This window comes from Leptosomus discolor, chromosome 23, assembly GCF_034619465.1.
Source record: "Leptosomus discolor isolate bLepDis1 chromosome 23, bLepDis1.hap2, whole genome shotgun sequence".
In the NCBI taxonomy this organism is placed as follows: domain Eukaryota; kingdom Metazoa; phylum Chordata; class Aves; order Leptosomiformes; family Leptosomidae; genus Leptosomus; species Leptosomus discolor.
The window spans coordinates 8,424,181-8,448,473 of record NC_141413.1 but is presented as its reverse complement, the minus strand read 5'-3'; the positions used below and the strand labels follow the sequence as shown (position 1 = coordinate 8,448,473).

General features: G+C 56.8%; 2 protein-coding genes across 2 annotated transcripts; one reads left to right on the top strand and one right to left on the bottom strand.

The window, feature by feature from the left end:
• Positions 1 to 4,749: 4,749 nt before the first annotated feature.
• Positions 4,750 to 10,488, top strand: PLPP5 (phospholipid phosphatase 5). The gene is made up of 7 exons (XM_086477079.1): positions 4,750 to 4,826; positions 5,022 to 5,130; positions 7,726 to 7,816; positions 8,057 to 8,120; positions 8,649 to 8,773; positions 9,157 to 9,327; positions 9,678 to 10,488. The coding sequence occupies exons 1-7, from the start codon at positions 4,750 to 4,752 to the stop codon at positions 9,845 to 9,847; spliced, it is 807 nt and encodes a 268-aa protein (XP_086333205.1). The 3' UTR covers positions 9,848 to 10,488.
• A 2,814-nt stretch (positions 10,489 to 13,302) lies between these two features.
• Positions 13,303 to 22,819, bottom strand: DDHD2 (DDHD domain containing 2). Its single transcript, XM_086477125.1, has 16 exons — positions 22,633 to 22,819; positions 21,180 to 21,370; positions 20,245 to 20,334; positions 19,779 to 19,899; positions 18,682 to 18,771; positions 17,341 to 17,476; positions 16,447 to 16,655; positions 16,230 to 16,300; positions 15,956 to 16,075; positions 15,641 to 15,736; positions 15,047 to 15,175; positions 14,787 to 14,942; positions 14,604 to 14,706; positions 14,356 to 14,520; positions 13,702 to 13,864; positions 13,303 to 13,405 (listed from the first exon to the last, which is right to left on the bottom strand). Exons 1-16 carry the CDS (start codon positions 22,817 to 22,819, stop codon positions 13,315 to 13,317), a joined length of 2,118 nt encoding a protein of 705 aa, XP_086333251.1. The 3' UTR covers positions 13,303 to 13,314.
• Positions 22,820 to 24,293: the final 1,474 nt, after the last annotated feature.

The following is a 24,293-nucleotide window of genomic DNA, read 5'->3' as shown; positions in this document are numbered from 1 at the left end:
CCTGTGCGGGTGTCCGCCACCCGCCGAGGCTGCCCGTGTTCCGTGGCGGTCACGTTGGCGGGATTCTCATCGCCGCCGCCTCAGGCTCCCGTTAGCTTCAGAGAAGATTTGAGCGCTTAAGGAGTCCGACCCACGCGCGTGTTTGTTTTGGTTGAATGTTTAGATTTTTTTGCTGAGAGAGATCTTCTGACTTTAATCTTTGTTGTTAATGGAGTTAAGAAAAATCTCAGCACTTCTTCAGTGAACAGGGTATTTTCTGTCTGGGTAACGGGCCATATTCATAGCAGCCACCTCGAGCCTCATGAGACAGCTCTCTCTCGGGTTTCCTCTGCTAATCTCTAGAGACAGGCTCCTTCAGTGAGGCTTTTGAAGCGGCTCAGGTAGGCTCCTGCTCCAGATTTTCTTTCGGAAACCTCTCCTCCTCCATTCCTAGTGCAAGGAGCCCAGGGGGACTCGTTTCCCCAGGCCGAAGTTAGTCTTTGGTGACCCTCCTCCCCTAGCCCGCAGTCTCACGAAGCACTGTGTGTCTCCCCCCGCTCCAGCGTAGTTAGAGCGCGCTTTTGGCCCGTGTACTGGTATCCGCTGCCTTCGCCCTGGCTTTTTGCGGACGGGTATTGAAAATGATCTGGAATGAACAGAATTAATATCAAGCGTTGCTGGCATTGGCTAAATTAAGCTTTTGAATTAAGAACTTTGTCTCTGGAAAACTGCTTACGTAACCTACGTGGGGACGTCTCCGTTCCAGGGAATAGCGGGCTGAAAAAGTACGCGTGGGGCTTCAGAAGATGTCTTGCCTCTGGCTGGTGTCCTCCTCGTCCTCAAATTTATGTGCGGGGGGAGAATTTTTTGCGTGCAATTGTAAAAATCCGAACTACACTACAGTCTCTTGAAGCGGCTCCTGTGCCATTGACCTGATCTGGCCGGTTCACCTTCCCGACGCCTGCAGGTGCCTTTCCTGCAGACCCGGGGCTGTCTTGGGTGGCCGAACCGTGCAGACACCGGGCGGGTCAGCTCGTGGTACAGAGGGCTGTTGGGATCTGTAAAGCACTTCATCTTGTGGTCCGTACTACGGTGAATGTCTGAAACACTAATCTTGCTTGAAAGCAGTGCTATATTTTGGTATTTTTTACAAAAAAAAAAAAAAAAATTACAAAAAGGATTTTATTTTTCTTAACACTTGTGTGATAAATGTCTCTTTTTAAGCTCTTACTGGGGGTGTTGAACCTTTTCAGAAATTCCGAACATAGCTCTTGCTACAGTGTCCGTAAGGCCCGATGTGTTTACTTTATATTATTTATTAGGCTTGGTAACGTTCAAATGATTCTCTCGTAGGCAGTCGGGGCGTTCTGAACGCTGCAGATACGCTGCCGTGGGAGCGCACCTCCGTGCTCCTTCCCTTCGGGGTCCGCGGGGACTTGCTGACCGGAGGGACCGGCGCGGTAGCACCGGAACGGCCTCGCGAGCGTCCGCCGTGGCAGGGAGCAGAGCAGAGCCACGGGAGGCGTCCCGCTGTGACGTGCCGAACACGTGGGGGTTCACAGAAGGCTTAAAAACTTGTAAAATGCTGTGAATTGAGGCCTGCTGCTACTCCTGTGCCATGCCGCTTGATGTCTTGGTTAACTTTGTTTTCAAACTTCTTACAGGTGCTCCTTTTTTCCACCAAAAAAAAGATTAATAATAGCCAAAAGCTGGGCTTGGACTTAAAAGGGAAAATAGGAGATTGATTTGTGAGCTTGTACAGCTTAGGAACAGAAGGTCCAAACTGGATTTCACGCTATTGGAGATGAGGTGAATCTTTCAAAAAAAACTTGGAACGTTCTGAGATAAGAAAATACTTAATTCAAAGTTATCATGGTAGATGTAGGGGGGGGTTGTTCTGTATGCCAAACAGAAAATGTTAAAATACACGTTTTAACCACGTCTTTGTGAAATGGATAACAATAATGCAATTCCTTTGTAAGGAAAAGATTTAACAGCTGTTTTGGTTAATTGGCATCAGCAGAGGGGGAGTTGGCTGCTGAGTTAAATTTGTGTGGTCTCTAAAATGAGATGAGTAATACTGGTCATCTGGTCGTTTCATGCTGAGGCCTGGAAGAAATCCACAGAACTGCTGGCGATGTCAGTGGAGAACTTAAATGTGCTGTTTACAGCGGTCCATTGTTCCTTCACTGGGACGCACCGTCACACTTTTCCCTTATTTTTGTTTGAAATTTTTGAGATGGCGCCACGCTTCTGGCGAACACCTGAGTCCAGCTCTGTCGCCTGCGCGCTCTCTTAGTGCGGAGCCGGAGCTGCTCTGCGAAGGTAACGGGATTTGGATGTTTACTGCAGCTTTTACTCTACAGTTTGCACCTTAGCACAGCGCAGACGTTCTGCAGACCGTGGCCAAATGGTGCAATGGCTGGTTACTACCATTTTCTAAACACATGGTGCAAGCGTTAGTTCTTGTAGCTTTCAGATCAGTAGTATAGACTCGTCCTGTAAAAGACTGTTGAAGGCATTTGCAGCTCAGGAAGGATGACGTTAAAGGCAATTTTGTGGGCAAATTACCTTCTCTGGTCACCACCACGCTCTTGGAGAATCTGTTAAAATGGAGTAATAGGGCTGGAATGTTTAATTTTGGCCTTTCTTCTAAAAAACTTCTTGTATCTTAATTTCAGGATAGAATGGGAAAGACACAGTTACTAGACGTAATTAACAATGAGCATAAAAATCTGTATATATTGAAACTTTACAGAAATATGTGGGTGGGGTAGGGGAGGAGGGTGGGAGGGGGGATGTCCGACGCTGGTACGAAGTAGTCACTTTAACATTGAAACCTCTGCCTCATTGAATTCAGGGTTTGATGTACTTGAAGCTCTGCGGTTCCTTATACAGCTTTTTTATTTATACATAACTTTTTTTGTATACTACGTTGAAAATGTCTTTGACTTCCCTGAAGTTACTTTCTGCTCCCACTGTACAGTGAATCTATGGCGAAGGGGAGAGTTTTTCGAAGCGGCTGTCTCAGCCTCGTGTCTGTCCAAGTGTGTTGCATGAGCGACGGCAGCCCCGCAGTCACGCTGCCCGTTTGCTGTCGGTTTTCCATCAGCTTTCCCCTACCATTGATCTTTGTGTAGCAAAAACATTTGCACTTACGATACACTCCTACACTTTGGATGTATTCACAATGTTGTTCTGAGGAAAAAAAAAAAAAAAAAAGAAAAAAAAAAAAGGCTGTTTCCTATTATATTCTATTCCTGAGTGCGAAGCTCAGGTCCTTATTACCCCTGTGAGGGGCTGTCTCTGCTCGGGAGAGAGGGGAGTCGTTAAGCTGAACCTCTGTCTGTGCTTTGCATAGAAGACTTCTGTAATTAATGTGAAATCAAAAAGGGAAAACGCGTATGAGTTTGCCAAAGCCATTCACTCGTTCACCGTTTCTCGCGTGGTACCAACGGCCGGGGGCTGGGCACGGGAGGGAGGCGGGCTGCCTTCCCTCGCGCGGTCCCCTCGGGCCGGGGTGGCTGCGGGGATGTCCCCTCCGGAGCGGTTCTCACCGGCGTTTGGGTTACAAACGGGTGGGATGCGAAGGACGTTTCCCGTTCGCCGGTCAGGCTGCGTCTCGTTCCTGGCGTCGCTTTTCCAACCGCCGCTGGCGCAGCCGCGGACAGCGGGGCGATCGCCGGGGGCTCGGCCGGCCGGCGGGAGGGTCTGTTGGGTGTGCGGGGGGACACGGGACCCGTGGGGTTCCACGCGAGTGGTGTTGCACAACACGGATACCTGCAGATTCCGTCTCCATTCCCGCGTGCTCTTTCTCTGTACGGATGACCTTTGTAGAGTCGTTATTTCTGTAGACTTTGTTTATCTGTAACAAACTTTGTAGATTCTGTGAAATGTTCTTTTAACGAGATCACTCGAGTCTTTAATAGCAAAGCATCAATATTCACTGAAGTCGGTATCTTAAGAGTTTTTGGACGCTGACTAGAAGCTCTCGACACTAACGAAGTAGTGTTAATTTCCCTGGGATGTTCCACTGGGGCATTACTGTATTATGACTTGATGTTGCCGCATAGACTTGGAGATATACGATATTTTGGGGGTTTTGTCGTTCGGCCTATGTTCTCTTGCATAGTGTGAAACCTGTAAAGCTTGGTTCCCTGTACATAGCTGCTCACTGTCGACTAGTGCTAGTTGCCGCGACCTGCCTGTAATATTTTAGCTGCTTACTGACTGTGCGTGATGGTAGGAACCTATAATTTTTGTACATTATATTTACTGAGATGTTGCCTTTTTTATTTTACAAATACTTTGGAATTCAGATGTGTTTTTGCTTCCGTGAGGATTAATTTGGAAAGGTTTTTAATGACATTCCACTGATTTGAACTTTTTGCTTGAGGTTGACTTCAATAAATCGTTCTGAATGTTCCAACGACGAAAACGCTTCTCCCTCCCTCTCGGTGCCCGAGCCGGGTCTCCCGCTCCCGCGGCGGCGAAGGGACGGGCCGGGCCGGGCCGGGCCGGGCAGGGCAGGGCCGCTCCGCTTCTCTCCGCCCCGGGGAGGGCGCCGGCGCCATGTTGGCGGGCGGGGGGCGGCGCCATGTTACCGGGGCGGCGCCATGTTGGCGGGCGGGGGGCGGCGCCATGTTACCGGGGCGGCGCCATGTTACCGGGGCGGCGCCATGTTACCGGGGCGGCGCCATGTTGGCGGGCGGGGGGCGGTGCCATGTTACCGGGGCGGCGCCATGTTGGCGGGCGGGGGGCGGCGCGGCCATGCGGCGGGCGGGCGGGCGTGCGGCGGAGCTGGCGGCGGAGGCGGCGGTGCGGGCCCTGCTCCTGGCCGCCTTCGCGTGAGTGCGGGCTGAGGCGGGGGGGAAGCTCCCGGGCCCCGGGGGCGGCAGGCCGGCACCCCCGGAGCGCCGCAGCCCCCTGCGGCGGCGGGAGGCGGGGCTCCCGCTCGGCCGGTGTCTCCGGACGGCGGGTGGCGGGTGCGGGCTGCCCCAAGCCGGGGGGGTTTGGGCTTTGTTTTACTTTCTCCTCTCCAGGATCATGGAGTTTCTGCCGCCGTTCCAGCGTGTGGTGCAGCCCGAAGAGCTGTGGCTGTATAAAAACCCCTACGTGGAGGCGGATCATGTACCCACGGTGCCCATGTTTGTAAGTTGGGCGGTTTCCTGCATTTACTTCGGTTTTTCTCTGATTATAAACTGTCCTTTTGAAGCAAAGCTGCTAGCTGAAAGACTTGGGTTGTGAATACCTGTAGTTGTCAATGAGTGTCACCGAAAGTGCAATATGTTATTGCAAACGACGTGGCGTTTGCAGTCAGATTTGTCATCTTTTTAGGCGTTACCGTCCAGGGTCCTTAAGTTTACAAAAACTCGCGGGGACCTTTCCTTCTTGTTCGTAATCCGTTTCACATCCAGATTACCGGGACCACGGAGGGCAGCATCTCTCTTGCTGTCAGGGAACGTTTTCATAGAATTACTCAAGTTGGAAAAGACCTTTGAGATCATCGAGTCCAACCATCAGCCCTCCTGTATCAAGCACACCCCTAAGCCATGTCTCCAAGCAGCACATCTAAATGGCCTTTAAACGCATGAAGGGATGGTGACTCAACCACCTCCCTGGGCAGCCTGTTCCAATGCCTGGCAACCCCTTCAGTGAACAAATTTCATCGTGATGTCAAGCCTAAACCTACCCTGGTGCAGCTTGAGTCTGTTCCCTCTTGTTCTATCATTAATCACCTGTGAGAAGAGACCAGCACCTACCTTCCTACAATGTCCTCTCAAGTAGTTGTTGAGATCAATAAGTCTCCTCAGCCTCCTTTTCTTAAGGCTAAACAGCCCCAGTTCCCTCAGCTGCTCTTCATAAGACTTATTCTCTAGGCCCTTCACCAGCTTTGTGCCCTTCTCTGCGCTCTCTCCAGCACCTCAGTGTCCTTCTTGTATTGAGGTGCCCAAAACTGCCCACAGTACTCGAGGTGCAGCCTCACCAGTGCCCAGTACAGGGGGACGATCACCTCCCTGCTCCTGCTGGCCACACCATCGCTGGTACAGGCCAGGATGCCGTTGGCTGTTTCGGCCTCCTGGGCACACTGCTGACCCCTGTTCAGACGCTTGTCAGTCAGCACCCCCAGGTCCTTTCCTGCCGGGCAGCTCTCCAGCCGCTGCTCCCCAGCCTGCAGCGCTGCGTGGGGTCGTTGTGGCCCAAGGGCAGGACCCGGCACTCGGCCCTGTTGCAGCTCACCCAGTTGGCCTCAGCCCCTCGATCCAGCCTGTCCAGGTCCCTCTGCAGGGCCTTCCTGCCCTCAAGCAGATCAAGACTCCCACCTATCTTGGTGTCTTCTGCAAGCTTACTGAGGGTGCATTCTGTCCCTTCGTCGAGATCATTGGTCAATACAGGGTTAAACAGGAGCGGGGGCCACAGCACTGACCCCTGCGGAACACCCCTTGTGACCGGCCGCCAGCTGGATTTACCTCCATTGATCACCACTCTGGGCCTGGCCGTCCAGCCAGTGTTTTACCAGCAGAGCGTGGGCTCATCCAAGCCATGAGCAGACAGTTTCTTCATTAGAATCCTGTGGGAAGCGGTGTGGAAAGCTTTACGGAGGTCGAGGTAAACGACATCCACCGCCTTTCCCTCATCCATCAGGCGGGTCATCTTGTCGTTCAAGTTTTGCTTGAAAGCAGTTATTTTCAGCAAAGGGTTACTATAATTTTATTCTGAAAATGTTTTCCCTCGGTCTCTAGGCTCCGTGAAAAGGGTTTAATATAAAACCGTGTTGGGTTTCAGGTAGCTGATAGTCTGTTGAAGGGGTTGTCCCCTCCTCTGAAGCAGGGGTGTTTCGGTGAGATGCTGTGGCTCCTGTGTTGGGCAGGCACCCGCTTCCTTAGCAAATAGCACTTAAGATTTTCCGCGAGAGGTGGGCACTGAAGGGCAAAACCTTGGTGTAACGTTTGCATTTGGCAGTGTAAAGCACGACATATGCCAGACTTCAGGTGGCAGCAGACTCCTTGGGAGCCTGTCGCACACACCGTGGACATCCCGGGGTGGAATCCTGCAGCGGCCGTCGCTGTTGGGATGTTGTGAACGTAACTGGGTTTCTCTGAATCAGCAGCTCCCGTATTTTTTGCTGATGCGCGGCATGGGTGCTGCTGACAAAGAGCTAATCCTTGTGCTTGCAGGGATGGGGAGAGTTGAGGTGCTGTGGCTGACCCTGTGAAGGGACACCCGCAAGCAGGAGAGGAGGGAGCTGCAGGCGGGAGTGACGTGAAGCCAGCCAAAGCAGTGCTTTCGTGCCAGAGGTGCTGTTGGAGAGCCCGAGGTCGTGCTGGGCTTTTCTCAGAGAAGAGAAAGCTCCGCTGCTCTGCTGAGTGGGTGAAGCACGGGAAGGAGCGGGATGCAGAGAGGGGCTCTTCAGTGCGCCGCGTTGTTTGTGCTGCCTGGGGTTTTCCTCACGCTTTGGTAACGCCCAGAGCCCGTGTGCTTTTGTACGTGAGGAGCTGCCGCTGGACGGCCAACGGGAGGAACAGCCGCGCTCGGGGAGCACAGGGTCAGTCAGGGTTTGCTGCGAGTACGGCCGGGGCTGGTTTTGCTCTCTGATGGAAGTGGAGCGTTGGGAGAGGAGAGGTTGCTGCTTGGCTTTGGGGAAGGAAAGCGTGGTCTCCTTGAGCAGTTGCTGTTGTGCTCTGCTGAGAGTGCTTCAGTCTGCTTCGCGGGCAGACACCTAACCGTCTTCTCGCTCTGCGGCAGTTCATCTCGTTTCTGTCTCCCTTGTTGCTCATCGTCCTGGCGAGGGTGTTCATGAATGCCGACCGAGAAGACACGCGGGAAGCCTGCCTAGGTGAGCTGCTCCTTACCCCAGAGAGCTGCACCCCCTCGAGGGGTCTGCCCTGGTGCTGCGGCTGTGAGCCGGGGGTCTTGCAGATGGGTCCTTTGCTCTTGCTGGGGCACAAGCGTCGTGCCGGGGCTATGGCTGGGTGGCTCCAGCTGAAGTTTGAGCGCTGCCTGTGCCTGAAATGTGCCTTGAAGCTGCACATTCAGGTGGGGATGATGCTGATGCGACCTCTCTGCTCTCTCCTAGCTGCCAGCCTTGCTCTCGCCCTGAATGGGGTTTTTACGAACGCCCTGAAGCTCATTGTGGGGAGGTGAGAAACTGGCTCATTCCTGACTGCGGGGAGGGGAGGCCTGTCTGCACAGTGCCAGAGCTACAGTAGTAGGAGCAAGGGCCAGAAGCTGGAGTTGGACACGCTTGGCCTGTAAAGAATGTGCTTTTTTTAGCTGTAAAGACAATTAAATATTAGAACAAACACTGGCGGGGATCTCTGGGCGTCATTTAGATGGGCTTGTTCAGACCTGTGCCGGGGAGGAGGGCTTTGGCACACGTACAGGGAGCGGTGGGATGGTGTTATCTCCCCGGGCTGTGTGGTCACGGTGGCAACCATTTCCCTGTGCCAGCCCATAGCCTGAGAAGTTTGCTCCGCTGTGCAGCCGGGGCACGTCAAGGCCCCGTGCTCAGGTGTGCGTCTCTCGCCGCCTTCCCCGTGCACGAGGGAGGGAGCTGCGTGAGGGGCTGGGGGGTGCTCCGTGGGAGGGCTGGGTGCTCAGAGGTCTCCCGAGTGCTGTGCTGGGGGAGCTGCACGCCCGAGGGCTGTGTGCCTTGTCCTCTGCCCTAGGCCACGGCCAGACTTCTTCTATCGGTGCTTCCCGGACGGACGAGCGAACGCGGAGCTGGTCTGCACAGGCGACCCTGGCGTAGTGACTGAGGGACGCAAAAGCTTCCCCAGCGGGCATGCCTCGTGTAAGTTTTCCACGTCCCTACCCACTGCAGCCGCAGGCATCGGACCGTGGTGAGCAGAAGCCCGTGGGAGGGCAGCTTGGCCTTGCTTTCCTGCGCCCCGCAGCTTTGGCTGCTTTCATTGGCCTGTTGGGAGGCCTCGGCTTTCCCTCTGCAAAGAGTGAGGTGACAAATGTGAGCTGAAGCTGTCTGTAGCTCCTGGGGTGAGGGATGCTTGAAAGTACCAGCTCCTGTGGCTCCTCCATCGCTCACGAGGTTGTGCTTGCGTGGCCGGACAGACGTCCTCTTGCAGCCCTCCCACCGCCGCAGGGGACGGGGTGAAGGTCTGGCCGAGGGCCCACGGCGGAGCCCAGAGCCGTTTCTGAAGCGACGCGTTTCTCTTTCAGTCGCCTTCGCTGGACTCGCCTTCTCCGCCTTCTACATAGCTGGGAAGCTGCGCTGCTTCACTCCCGGCCGGGGAGGCAGGGCTGTGCGGCTCTGTGCCTTCCTCCTCCCGCTCTTCCTCGCCACCCTCATCGCCGTGTCCCGCACCTGCGACTACAAGCACCACTGGCAAGGTGGGCTGGAGTCTGCTTGGGGGCCTGGGCGGGGGACACAGCCGGGTGCCCTGAGTGGGGGCACTCTGAGTGCGAGGCGGGTCTGCGGTGCCGCAGAGGTGTTCAGAGCCCACGATGGAGACTTAGGTTTTTTGATTACCCCTCCAGCGGTCATTTATTTGCTGCCTGCAAGGTGGTGATGCCTTTCCCTTTGTTTTTTAGGTGTATGCTAAACCTCGTTTTGTAGCCAAGGGTCAAGCTGCTGATCCAGCTCAGCCCTGAGCAGGCGGAAGGGCTGCCGTGCTGGAGAGTTCAGTCATGAGGCTCGGGAGGGTAAAGGGAAGTGAACTCTCCTCTGGTCTTGCCCACAGATGTGTTGGTTGGCTCAGCGATCGGCTTCGTGCTCGCGTACCTCTGCTACAGGCAGTATTACCCTCCTCTGACGGACTCCATGTGCCACAAACCGTTTCCGTACAAATCCAGACAACTGCCAGCGCACCAAGAGAAGCCCGCAGCTTCCAGCTTTCGCCTAGATGTGTAGCGACGGGCTCTGTCCTGCCGGCACCGCTCCTGCCGCTTCAGTGCTGTGGGGAGGTCGGTCACAGGCTGCCAGAAGTGGCTCAAATGAGGGTGAACGTGAAACCCAAGCAGGCGTTCTCTGCCACGCTGGTAAGTTGTCCTGCGCAGGGGCCCGTGTTGCTTCGTTAACTGAATTCTGTGGGTGTCCCTGCCTGCGGGCCCGCTGCGAAGCCAGCGAGGCGTTCGGCCTGCCAGCCTGCGGGAGGACAGCCCGGTTGCGAAAGGTGCTGAAGCCAGAACTGGAAGAATGTGTCCACCTGCCATGCCCCGTCCGGTGGGTGTTCTTGTGCCCAGCCCAGAAGGCACCGTCAGTCGTTTCCCTCCAGTCCAGCCGAGCTGTCCCGTCCCTTTTCATGGGCAGCGTCTGTCGAAACGAAGTGCAGACCCTCTCCTGGCGCCGGGTTTAAGTCCGGCTTTCCAGTTGCAGCTGAGCTAATTTGGAGTAACGAGCACGAGGTTGCAGTCTTTAACGACGGATTAAGGGGGGAGAGGGAAGATGAAGCTAACATGATTGTCACTTGTATTATTGTGCTAGCCCTGATTTTTTCTAATTTGCCAAATAAAGGAGTTAAATTTTTTTAATGAACCGTGGTACTAAAACCTGCTTCAGGGACTGGGTTTGTTGTTGTGTAAACCATTCCCTTTGGTGTGTCCGCAGGGGTTTCTAGGTGGGTCTTTATTTTGTATCTCTTTCCTTGCAGCTTTAATACAGTTGTAAAGAGATGACAGTCAGCAGAAAATGAAATCGTGTCTGAAAGCATCCCTTCAGAGGTGCTTGTTTCCCTACGCCATGGTTTTTCTCAGACAATGGAAGGGTAGAGTGCTGCTGAGAAATCCCAGGCACAGCTGTATGGCAGGACTGTTGTAAGTAGTTACTTGTCCCTGGTCTCTGTAGATGTGTGTATTCTTGATCACGTGTACGTACAGGCAAACAGCAGAGGTGAGGCTGTAGCAGAGCAAGGCACGTGTGCCTCTGCCAAGCAGTAATGGAAACACCACCCCGTCAGCTTCAGTTCGGGCCACGTAAGCCCTCTAGGACCCTGCAACTTCAGCAGAAGTTGCAGAAATATCTTTACTTTCCCCTAAAATTATGCACACGTGACTTCTTCAACCCTCTCCCCTCCCTCTCCCCCCAGATATGCACACACCACAGTCATCTACTTCTTTATTTTGGCTTTTACTGGAAAAGACATTAAATAACATTTAAAATGTATTTAACTTTTTTTTTTTTTTTTACAAAGTGCATAACTTAAAAAGCTGATCATGAGAGTGTCCCGTGTTAAGACTGTTCCTTTTCCTACTCTCGTAGGAGACGCGTTAGCAATCAGTAGTTCAGGGGCCGACTGAGCAGCATGGCTGTTTCTGCAGTCAGGTAAAAGAACAGCTTCTGTTCCTTTGGGATGGGAGGAGGGATGTAGGCTGCAAACAAAACCTTCCAAATAGTGCAAATAACGTAGTACAACTGAGGACAAACAAACAGGCTGTGGAAAAAAGGCTCCTTACCCCATGCGGGGCAAAAGTCAGCGGGAGGGAAAGTGGTTTGGCTCTTCCAAAGCAACGACCTTGCACCTCGCTGAAGCGTTGGCCTCTGCCTTGCCTGGAGGCTCCAGCCTCAGCCCAGCCAGTGAGTCAGCCTGGGTGGGTGGGTCGCAAGGGAGGGATCCCCGGAGGCTCCCTGGCCCGTACCCTTGGAGCGCAGCTCGCACGCCGCGAGCAGCTGCAGACTGAGCTGCCTGCAGAGCTGGTGCCAGTTCTTCAGCGGGGTCACTGGGACACAGTGTCCAGACCCCGCGGCTCTGGGCTGCGACTTCGCTGGCTGCATCTTGGGTATTTAAAACCGAAACCAGTGACGAGCCTGGCTGGCGCAAGATCCCTGTAGCCACCCTGAGAGCCAGGCTGCAGCAGGACGGTGGCGTTGCTCCGTGCCCCTGGAGAGCGTGGGAGGGCCGTCCCTCCAGGCCTCCAACGTGCCTGGGTGCTGCCGAGGAGCAGCCACTTTCCCCCGGTCTGGCTGTGGTTTCATCTGGAGGTGACGTTTTCCTCCTGTACAGTTACACCTGGCCACTAGCTTGGTCCTACGCAAGGTGCAGGCAGCGCCTCGGGGAGGCCCTTGGTTTGCTGGCCGCCGTGGGCCGGGTGAGGATGCTGAGAAGTGACTACCAACACATTAGAGCAGGCAGGAGGGCCGGGGTCAGGTGCGCACGAACATGCCACTCTCACGAGCTGTTTCATGGGGCAGCCCTGCCTGGCACGGCCCGTGGGTGCGCAAACCGTGCAGCAGCAAGTCAAGGGGATGAGAACGGCTGGTAGAGACGTTCCTGCTGGCTTAACCGCAGACGCCTGTGCCCTGGGCTTCACCTCCCAAAGACCGCAGTCCTCGCGCCTGCTGCTCTGGGTTACGGCGGGGAGCAGTCAGCAATCTCCTTCGCTCGACAAGGCTGCTATAGCTCTCTCCGCACTGCGTGTTTAAGGCTTTTATTCCTAAAGGTCACAAGCTGTGAGTTTCCTCGCTAAGCCAGGAGCAGAGTCAGGCCCTCGATGCTGGTTCCTAGCCCAGGCAGCTAGTCTGCGTCGGTGCTAGAGGGGCTACTGCGATAACTTGCAGGGTGGAGGGTTAAAAGTACGTGTTCCCACAGGGAGTCACAGGGCAAGTGCTGTGTGTGTCTGCGCGGAAGTGTTTTCCCTTGGTATTTCCCCCCCCCCCACGCCTACCCAAAATGGAGGAAAATCATCCTTATCTCCAGGTAGCAGCAAGTACTTGGGAAGCAGCATGCAGGGGACAGCAGCGGAGGAGAGAGGAAGGCAGAGAAGAAATCTGGACTTTCCTGGTGAGTACTCGGTTGAATTGGATCTAAGGAAGCAAAAGGAGAACAGAGGAATAGCCGCGCTAGGGCAGACCAAAATCCACCCCGCCCGGCCTCCCGTATCCGGCAATTACCAGCGTAGGGCTTTGCGGGCAGGAAAACGCCAGGATGCGCCTTACCCTGGTCTGCCCTCGGCCGGTGATTAGCAGCGGAGGGTGAAAGCACCCCCGCCAGAACCGCAGGGGCCACGCTCTGGTTTGCCACCCGTCTATGAGAAACCTTTAGCCCGGGAGGTTTGGAGTATGGGCCGCGCCTCCGGTCGTCCCTTGGGGGACGGAACGGAGGGTAACGGGCGCAGTCGCTGCTGCCCTTGTCGTCAGCAGCAGCGGTTCGTTAGCTCTCCTCGTGTCCAGTAGTGCTTGTGTGCAGGGTAAGAGGAAAGAAGCCAAATGTGCTGACAGGCCAAAGAAAAAACCTGACACAAACTCCTGCCTTAGACACAGCGCTGTAAATAAGGAAAGTTATTCCCTGAAATGAACCAGGTGTCCTCTGAGGTGTCCTAGGAAATTCGGAAGGAGTGCAAGCAAGGTGACTTACATGAAGTGGCCACAACAGCACAGGTTGGTTACTGGCTTCCTGGCAAAGGTTGATCCAGTGTAATGCCTTGTGTCTGGTAGATCTCTTTCAGAACCAGCAGAACCGTGTCTTCTGACTCCCTGGAGGAGGAGGACATGCGAATTAGAGGGGGACACTTCCCTCCACTCTGTGGGGACATCTGTGATGGTTACGGGGTAGATGCAGCACCCTGCAAACACAGGCAGTACCAGGCAAGGAGACCTACGCCAGTCTCCTTCCTCTGGCCCTGCCCCCGCTCTGTGTCTGCGTTACAGGCAGGAGCACATCGTGTTTACTTGGTTAAGGCTCTTCTTACTATATTGGCTTTACAAATCCTGGCATTCTGCTTGCATCAGACATGAATTTGAAGCTTTGATGGTTATATGCAAAATCTTACCAATAGCAGAGATGCCCTTGTAGTGCAAATAAATACTCGTTAAAGCTCTCTATTGGCTTCTCCTGCAGCACGTAGTCGATGCGATTCCCTCCATTCAGCCTCCCCACGTTAATGAGGGAGGCCTCTTCCTTCACTGCCACAGGAGTCTCGTCTGGCTTTGTGTCTGAAGGAATGAAGAGCAATGTGGTTCAGCCACGGGACACCAGCAGCCATGAAAGTACAACAGCATCACCGTGCCCTCCCTTCACCCCACTGTGGGCTCCTGCAGAGGAGAGGCAGCTTAAGTGCTCGGTCTTTCCCCCCCCGAGGGCTCGGTCCTGGAACTCAGTATTGCCAGACACAGCTAGAGGAGGGCGACAGGCTTGGCAGGCCTACGAAGTGATGTGGTGGGCTGAGACCCGCGGGAGGCCGTTACTGACGAGGCAGGTTGCCTCTTCTCCCCCTTCATCAGGCAGTAACGGGGAAGGCCACAGCATTCGGAGAGCCAAGGGCACCCGCAGCTCAAAGGCAATCCCTTTGCTGAGCACAGACGAGGGCAGCAGCGCCGGGGTTTGACACCAGGAAGGGCGCCTCGCCGGCGGGGCTGCAGGGAGCCCCAGCACGCTGCTCTGTGGGCAGGTCACGACGCTGCAGCCCCAGCTCCCCACCACCGACCTGGCTGCTTCTCCACGCCAGCCTCTGTCTCCGTTTCGGCGTCGGTGCTCGCCGCCTCCACAGCTGGCAGCGGGGCTCGAGTGAAGGACTGCCAGGCGACCCGCAGCGACCCCAGCAAGTTGTTCTTCAGGTCCACACTCATGCGAGTCAGCCCTTCCTTCAGCTCTGGAAGGCAGGAGGGCTCGGTGACAGGCTGGGGGCTGCAGCACTGCCCAGGGCAGGGGGAGAGGGGCTGCCTTGTCCCTTACCGAGGTGCATTCTCTTCCTGCCCTTGTGGTGAGGCAGCAGCATGGGCTCAAACTCCAGATCTGGGACGATCATGGGCTCAATCCTGTACGCCACCGGATCAAACTGCATGGAGGAGGGGAACAGTGAACCAGGGCTCGTGCTCCACGCGTCTCACACAGGAAGGCTCTGGCTTTTATACCTACGGGGTGGAAGATGTTGAAGAAGCCTTTGCAGGTGGGCAGGCTGTAGTTTGGGTTGATCCGCTTCACTCCTCGCACCGTGAGAAACATCCCGATGGGAGACCCAAAAGCAAAGAAGATGGTGGGCTTGTAGTTTAGCTGAGGATAGTTTGCCGAGACCTAGGAGAGAGGGAGATTCGCATTTGTTTCGTGAGACAAACCGCGCTGGTGTTACGAGCGCATCGTCGTTGCGGTTAAGGCGCGGTGCCGAGCTCGGTAGGTACCTGTCCTAAGCCAACGTCCCGGTATTGGCAATTCCTGCCATCGTCTGTGCTGTCCGGGTCCTGCTGCGACGGGGACTCAGGCTCGGCTCCGCGTTCCCCGCTGTGCCCGGGAGCTGCTGCGCCCTGGTCCTGCAGCAACACAACCAGGAAACCCGCCGCTGATGCGGCTCCTGCGGCGAGCCCACGCCACGGCCCGGCCCACCCACCCAGGAGCAAGTACACGGGGGAGCGACCTGCCCGGCATCCCGTCTCCTCCCAAACCAGGGCAGTCTTGGCAGCACCATCCTTCCCCTGCCAACCACCTCTGGCTGGCATCACCAACTTCAGGCTCTACCGCTGTTAACGAGTCCTCCCGCTCCATGATCAACCTCAAGGCCAGGGGATAAAGTGACCCCGCAGCAGGGTCACACCAGTGTAGCGTGCGGGAGCAGCAGGCAGCTGCCAAACACGAGCCCGTGAGAGCCGCCTGGGCAGGACAGCCAGGAACAAGGAGCTCAGGGTGCTCAGGGACTGATCCTAAGTGGTGAAGGCTGGTCCTTGTCTGAGAGCGACGGGATGTGACCTGGATGAACACCAGCCGTGCAGAAGACAAACCTGCATCTCCCTCTTGGAGCTGATGTAATGGAGTATCTTCATTCTCGGTCCTAAGGGAATCCCCATTTCTTTAAGGTTTTCCTCTGTGCACAAGAACTGGAAAATAAGCAACCCAGATATTAGTACAGGAGCAGAGAGGTGTGTGCGTGGTGATGTGTTTCTGTTCTCTGTAATTCTGTTCCCGCTGCGCTCCTCAGAGACATTTCACGTGCGAGTGACCTGGTTACCAGGTACCAGGAAGATGTGCCCAGGGTGCAAGGGCTGGGAAGAAAAGTAAAGAAACACAAGAGACAGCAAAACAGGAGAGCTCCTTACCAGTGCTTGCCTGTCCATTTTCTCCTTCTCAAAAACATCACAATATTCAGACAGCTCCAGCTTCTTCAGGATGTCTTTTATTTCCTCAATACCCCTGTTCCTTGAGGTTGTCCTGGACCCCTGTGAATAGAGCCGTCGGGGATCACGCTGTTTTCTCCTGTGCAGTTTGGAGCCTCTCCCCCTTCCCCAAGCAGGTGCAGAAGCAGGAGGTCAGTGTGACACTGCACCGGCACAGCGAGCGCCGTGGGATGCCCCAGGGGTGGAGAGCACGTACCTCTTCGCTGTGCTCACCCTCCTCGGGAGCAGCCTTCTGGTTCGTCAGGAGATCAAACAAAATGAGCGACCCTAGAAACCAGGCGCAGGCAGACAGAGCGTCAGCAGCTCGTCGCGGAAAAGCCCCGAGCCATCTCCTTTCTGGGACAGGAGACCAGTGCCCTCCCTGCTCCCAGGGCACGGGGACGCTGACGGGACCCGCGGGTGGAACCCCTTACCCAAGCTGTGCCCCGCAATGGAGACCCCCCCTTTGAAGAGGGGGTTCCTCTGCAGGAAGAGCTGGTAGAGGCGGTTCATTTCGGACGCCACCGTGTCCACGATGGTCTGGCAATAGGTGGAGCTGTTGTAGAAGAAAACGTCCAGGATGGTGTCGTTGATGAAGTGACGCAGGCGGTTGATGCTGGGCAAAGTGATTCGCTCCAGGTCGCTGTGGGGGGAAAAGAAGAGAGAGGGAATTGCATTTAGAGGTGCCGAGGAGAGAGGGAATTGCAGTCAGAGGTGCCGAGGAGAGAGGGAGTTGCAGTCAGAGGTGCCAGCGAACGCCGCCACGTTGCTAGAGCAGAATGTCTGTTCAGCGAGGGATCGCCGCCCTCTCGAAGGACACGTGGTGTAAATCCAGACCCTCGGCTCATGCTGAGACCAAGGGCAGAGCACACCCCGTGCTCTTGCGCTCCAGGCAGGAGCAAGGAGCCTGGCTTTGCTTCCCCAGGAGCCCAACCCGCTCTCCTCCCCTCCTAGGGCACTGCAGAGCAGCGCTTGAGTGCAGAAGCAGGGCACTCGGTTTCCAGAGGCCTTTCACAAGGTGTGGATGTCCACGGTCCCTCCTGCTACTAGCCAGGGAAAGGCAGAGGCCTCCCCTCTCCGGCTGGGTGCTGATCAGAGCAGGCACCTGCTGTGCGCTGCAAAAAGACGGTGAGGACGGGGTCTGGCACGGAGGTGCTCTATGGGACCCCGTCTGCCCAGCCTGCTCACAGCCCTAAACACTCACAGCTTTCCCTTTGCCCGCAGCAGCCACCAGAAGAAGCAGAGCTGACGCGGAAGGAGGGCAGCTCTGCGCTCTGCCATTCCCATGGACACCAGCACCAGAGGAGATGGCTGCCTGGGACACTTACACGTCCACCCCGGTGGAGTGGAGGGAGCTGTGCCAGTTCACAGGCAGGAACTCCACCCGGCCGATCTGCTGCTGCTCCTGGGCCTTCTTGAAGTGCGCCTGCAGCATGCTCAGGGAGACGTTCCTGAAGTCGTTCACTGGAAAAGAGCATGAACTCTTACCGAGATCCACTGGGCTACAGGGCAAGCCTGCTGCATCAACAACGCTTAATAAGATAAAAGGAAAGATCATTACCAGGGGAAATCCCACCAGGGTCTTTAATCTGCTGCTGCTACCCTAAGACCTTGAATCTTTAACTAGAAGATCAGGGGAAGGCTCCATACACGTGTGTGTACTGGATTTCACTGTCCCATCTGTAACGAGCCTCCTTTCCACATGGGCAGGGCGTTTAACTCAGCAGTCAGGATAAGAAAGGTACTTTTAGGAATTTAAAAAATAATAAATCTGTTGCAAAGATGCATGTGTTAGAAAGGGAATCCTAAGGGAGGAGATGGACTTTAAATTACTCAGTTCCGAGGGAGAAAGGCTGATTTCCTTCATTTCAAATGGTCAGCAGCCCTGAAAATAGTTTCATCAGATAAACATACAGAACAGACTGCACTAAAGCAGAGGTGTATTTTATAGGAACTAAAGACAGTCTGCTGTGAAAAATCTCAGCTCCCTTGATTTCTACAAGTTAGGTCATGTCGGGCATCCAGGCAGTTTCAGTGATCACCTCTCCTACAGAACTGAAGCGCTCTGAACAAATAACGAACAGGTCGGACCAGAGTTACTTGGTTTAGTACCCTGTCTCCCATACGGAACAACAGTGGATGCTCAGAGGAGTGTGTAAGACCAGCGATACTTCTCGCACGCTCTCCTAACCTCCTGGCATTTGCAGCTTGGGGATTTCTTCAGCCAGAAGCAGCATCACCGTTCTTGGTCCAAAATGACTCCAGAGGCTGCTGGATGGGGTGTTGCCTGTTTGACTTCACCCAGTGAGATTGACCCGTAGCAATAGACCGAGCAGGTTACTAATTAGTTTAGCAGGTTTACATGGTTACTGGGAAAATCTGTACCCAATTTGGGAAACTCACTATTTTGAGCAGCAGCAGCAGAACACAGTGATGGGAAGCGGTTGCCCGAACCTTTGCAATGGTGGGATTTAATGGGTCAGCGAGCGTTGCTGCCATTCACGCTCCCCACTGCCGTCGGCAAATGCGACCGCGCGCCTCGCCAACGTGCGTCGGGGTGGTCTGAGCGCTCCCTGGCAGCCTTTCGCTTGGTCCGTGCGGGCGAGGGTTTGCTGGCTCCGCTCAAAGCAGCGTATGGGAAGAGCACCCGGGCCGGGCGCCACACCTACCGCACTGGACGATGCTCCTGAAGCGAATGTCGCACGCTGGGCCGATCCCGTGCACCACGAACACCAGGTGATCGATTTGCAGCGGCTCTCCTGAGGAGGAAAGAAGAGTTCAGAGGGCAGGCCCCGCGGGAGAGACACTTGATGGGGAACTGACCCACTGAAGCCACGTGCTCTGCGGGAGGGCGGAGGCTCCCAGCCTCACCTCAGCCCAGGTGAAAAACCTTGAGTTAGTGCCTGGGTTTTGTGCCTAAAGGGCAGTGGGATCTCATGGTTCTGAGCTGTTTGTCCTGCCAAATCCAGCTGCGCGCCCTGGGATGGATCCGGATCAGCCGGACAGTGGAGGAAGACGAGGCGGCTCATCCCCTCCTCTGTCACCATCCTCACGTCAGCGGGAGTGGATGGTCCTGGCAGTTGACACCCACACGGCTGTGGGGCACGTAGGAGGACTCGCTCCAGCTGCCCTGTGCCCAGCCCGCTCTGCTGAGCCACCCGGCCCCCGCGTAGCTGCGCCTCTCAGGTAGGCGCCAGGAGGAGTTACGTCTTGTCCTCTGCTTCCCACGCGCCTTAGTTTGCATACAGCTTTCCTGAAGGCATGCACGCATGGAAAATGAAGGGGTTAGACAGGAGTGACTGCCTGTCCTCACCGCGGGGACAGGTCCCGAGGCCTGACCAGGAGCTTGGGGACAGCTGGGAGCGAGCAGAGCTGACGCACAGCTTCGGAGACGGGGAGAGCACGTGCACCAGACAGTCGCTGGCAAGTGACAAACCCCCGTGTCCCCACCACGGAAAGAAACTCCTCCTTTATGAACATACACGCCAGGACCTCGGGGGTAATTTCAGGCACTGCAGTGCCTTCGACAGCTCCGGTCTCGAGCTGGTTCTCCCCATGTGTCTGCCTCCTCTGTGCCTTCGCTTGCACTGCAGGCTCTCTGGTGCTAGGAAGGTTTCTGAAAACCATTCAGTCCCTTTCAGCACAAGATTTTTAGACGTGTCCCTCGTTTAAAAGGATCATGGAGGCTTCTGGTTTTTTGAGAAAACGGGTCGGAAACAGACTCTGTCACTTTGGATGGGCAGAAAGGAGGGAGAAGCGAGCTCACCATTGGGGATCTCGGCAGCGATGTTTTCTACTCCTCTCTTCACAGTTCGAGGTCGACCTTGTTCCGTAGGAGTTGAGCCCCAGTCATCGGAGGTGGCAACCGGATGGTAGTGCACCATCAGCTTGTAAACAAGAAGAGCCTGTCATTAAGCTGCGCTGCACACCGTGGTTAAGCAGAGGGGAGATTTCGCTGCGACAGCTGGGGGGTGATACGGGGTGGCACCAGGCTGTGCTGTTTGACGGTGCTGGGTGTTCAAAAGAAACGTTAAGGTGCGAAGCAGACTCCCTGCTGGCATTGCCCTCTGCTCTGGCGCAGTAGGCGAGGGGAATGCTGTTTGGGCAAAAGTGGTTTCCCAGCAGACGGGGTTAAAAGAAACAGCATAAAGCCAGAGCATAAAGACAGGCCCTCAAGAGAACTGCAGGGCTGTCTTTGCTGGCCGACACAAAGATCACCAGGCCCTCCTCACCTTTGGGTTGTGCAAGATAATGATTTCTCTGCTAGGGGACTCCAGTTTCTTCTTCCACTCATCCAAGGTCACAGCATTCTTATAAGCTTCCTGGGGAAAAGAACACCCTCTGTGAGTCAGCTGAAGGCATTCCCATGAATATTCCACCACTTGGGACACTCCCCACCCATTTTACAGTATCTCTTATCAGCACACTTGGCGAAAGAGGCAGAGAAGCCGGCCAGGTCAAGCTGGAGGAGCAACAGGGTCAGCTGAGCATCACCTGCTAGAGGGTTTCCAAGAAGCCCCCACTTCAACAGCAGCAGCAGACTTCCCCATCAATTTAGAATTGCATTTTTTGGAACATCAGAATACAGATTGTTGTAAAGATACCTGGGTTTATACCGATATCTATGCATCTCCACATTTAGGACTTTCCAAAGAAAAGTCTCTGGCCGTTACAGTACAGACCACTGAAGTCTCTAACGCTACATCACGTTCAGCGGGTTCTTGCATTCACAACTCCCTTGGCTTTGGTGAAACTATGAGCCTAGCTCTCACAAGGAGAGTCAAAATGAAGTCAGAGCAGACAAGGTCAGGAAAAACCAGCACGGCTGCTAGAGCGAGGCTGCGCGCGAGGCCAGAGCCGCGCGGCACGCCGAGAGCACCCGGGCGCTTAAGCACGCAGCAGAGGGATGCTGACACGGCTGGACGAGGGCAGGAGAAGGGGAGGCCTCCCGCTACGGCAGGCTGGGAGGGAGACAGGGGCCGTGTTTACAGTTGTGTTAATCAGCTGCAAAAACGCCGCGCCAAAGCCTCTTTCGAGTTCACGTCCTCAGGCTGACCGCGGTGCTGGCTGCCCCGCACGGAGTTTGGGACATCAGGGCCAGTGTCTAACAGTGAGAAGCCGAGATGCTTCTCGGCAAGATGGATGCCACCAGGAAAGGTGTGTTTACCTCCAGTTCTTCGCTGAAGGTCTCCGAGTAGGGAATATACTTGTTGTCCTTGTCTCCCTTGTAAAACCAGGTGCAGCGACGCACTTCAGACACCTCCTCCTCCCAGTACACTGCGACGCGCTGCCTCTTCTTCAGGTGCACGTCGTACCTCCCCCCCGACGTTGGGACAACCACATCTTCTTTGTCTCGCCCTGCAGGAACCAAGGCCCAAAATTCATCATCAGAAGACCAGAAAGGCACGCTGCCAGAAGGCTGTGTACCACACCAGAACAGAGGGATGAGACTGGAGCATCTTCCGTGGGCAGCACACGCGAGCGTGTGTGAGCAACGGCAGTAGACACCGATGTTCCCCACACCCGAGCGCAGAGAACAGCATCAGCGGGCTGCCTAGGAGAGGTGCCCCAAGCCAAACTTCCCCCAGAGGCAGAAGGTAAGATGAAGGCATTAAGCTACAACTGTCTTCCTCCCTAGTTCAGGCACAGGCTCACATGGACTCTTCCTGGCCTGCTTAAATGGCAAAACACGAATTTGTGGCCCTGGGGCGTGCGATGCTTAACAGCGGGGGTGCGGGTCTCCAGGCCTCTAAGCCGTTCCCCTCTAAAACGGAGAACAGATCCCAACATGGACTTCAAATTCTGTTAATTCTGCTGCCTTTTGGGTCTGCCCCCTGGGCAGGCGGCTGGCAGAGCGCCCCGTGCCAGGCTGTGCTCGGCTCGGCTGGGGCGCTGGGGACGGGCACGGCCTCTGATCCGAGGCTGCTCGGGAGAGGGAAGATGGGAGCAGCCCTTGGGCAGCGGCAGCAGCAGTGCTGCAAGCGCAGCCCCGGCAGCGGGGTGCGCGGAGGGGTGGCATTCGGCAGCACCGGGGCCTCGTCGCAAGCGGTGCCACACAGGGCAGACCCCGCTGCCGGGGCAGCACCCCCCAGGAGCTGGCAGAGCCACGAGGGGAACCTCCCCAGCGGAATTTCTGCCATCCTGACGGCCTCTCCCGAGCGCCTCGCAGTACCATGATCTATAATTTAGAGCCTCTATCAAATGAATGAGGTCAGACCATCTGACGCATCCGAACAGTTTGGTTATTCGTGCGTTTACAGCTCTCGGAGTAGGCACATTGCCAAAAAAAAAAGTCCCAATTCAAAATTCCCGAGGGAAAATGTTGCATCCCAGGCGGCAGCCATGGATGTGCCCAGGGAATTTCCCCCCGCCACCACCCCCCCCCCCCCCCCCCCCCCTTACCCGGCCAGCGCTCCCCTGAGCACACACCTGATGCTCTCCCCCCGCCCTGACCAGGCCAGCCCCTCACAGCGGTTTTAAAAGCAGGGACGAGGTATTTAACATCAAAGGGCAGTTTAAAAACAGGGATGAGAGGGGGCCGAAGGCGAGCGGTGCCGTGAGATCCGCCGGCCCGGGGCGGCGGCCGGAGCAGCCCTGCCCCGAGCGGGTCCTGGCCCCACCTGAGCCGTGCGCCTCCTCCAGCCTCTCCGAGTCCTGGCTGCTGAAGGGGGTCCAGCGCTCCCGCGAGTCCGTCACCTTGCAGTAAAACCAGTGCGGGACCACCGCTTCGTACCGGCTGGCGGCGTCCGGCTCCGCAGGCTCCGAGGGGGCCGGGGCGGGCCGGGGGGGCTGCTGCGGGGCGGACATGCTGCTGCTGCCGCGGGAGCGCCGGCGGGTGCGGTTGAGGACCCTCAGAAACGCTTCTTCCCCCGCAAACGGAGAGCGCTCCCCCCCCCCCCGCAAATCCCCCGTCTCCCGCCGCGGGTGCGCAGCGGCGCCGGGGGTCGCGGCGGGACGGACGCAGCGGGCGGACCCCGCCGCCCGTCGCGCACACGCGTGTCGGTGGGTGCGGATCCCCCCCCCCCCCCCGGCCCCGGCGGCTCCTCCGGCGGCGGCGCGGCCCGGCCCGGCCCGGCCGCAGCGAAGGCCCCGCTCCCGGCCCCGGCGACCGCCCAGCCCGGGGCGGCGCTCCCCGGTCGGCCCGGCCCCGCCGCGGCTGCCGTCACGGCCGGGGGCGGGGCCCTGCCTTCAACCCCTGCCTGCTGCCCCTGCCTGCAGCCCCTGCCTGCAGCCCCTGCCTGCAAACCCTGCCTGCTGCCCCTGCCTGCAACCCCTGCCTTCAACCCCTGCCTTCAGCCCCTGCCTTCAGCCCCTGCCTTCAGCCCCTGCCTTCAGCCCCTGCCTTCAACCCCTGCCTGCTGCCCCTGCCTGCAGCCCCTGCCTGCAAACCCTGCCTGCAGCCCCTGCCTTCAGCCCCTGCCTGCAAACCCTGCCTGCTGCCCCTGCCTGCAGCCCCTGCCTGCAAACCCTGCCTGCAGCCCCTGCCTTCAGCCCCTGCCTGCAAACCCTGCCTGCTGCCCCTGCCTGCAACCCCTGCCTTCAAACCCTGCCTGCTGCCCCTGCCTGCAACCCCTGCCTTCAACCCCTGCCTTCAAACCCTGCCTTCAACCCCTGCCTTCAAACCCTGCCTTCAACCCCTGCCTGCAAACCCTGCCTGCTGCCCCTGCCTGCAACCCCTGCCTTCAAACCCTGCCTTCAACCCCTGCCTGCTGCCCCTGCCTGCAACCCCTGCCTGCAGCCCCTGCCCGCTGCCCCTGCCTTCAACCCCTGCCTGCAGCTCTTGCCCACAGCCCCTGCCCACAGCCCCTACCTGCAGCCCTGCCCGCTGCCCCCGGTGCACAAAGACCCTGCCTGCAACCCCTGCCCACAGCCCCTGCCTGCAGCCCCTGCCTGCAACCCCTGCCCGCAAACCCCAGCGCATGAAGCCCCTGCCTGCAACCCCTGCCTACAGCTCTTGCCTGTAACTCCTGCCTGCAAGCCCTGACCGCAGCCCCTGCCCACAGCCACGGCTCTCGGGAGGGTCGCGCCGCCCCCGCAGCTGGCAGCAGCCTGGGTGGATCCACGCCCAAACGCCATCGCAGGCAGGCGATGCCAGCGCTAATTAGGACTCGCCGGCCCAAGTTCTGACCTCAGGCAGGTTATTACGCCCTGAGCCGGATGCGGGCGGGCAGGGGTGCGTGGTGTTGGCACGGCACGGCCGGGAAGCGCGTGCTTTCGTGCCAGTTGCCTCCCACGTGCGGGGTGGACAAACACTTGAGCACAGGGCATGCTGCAGCAGAAA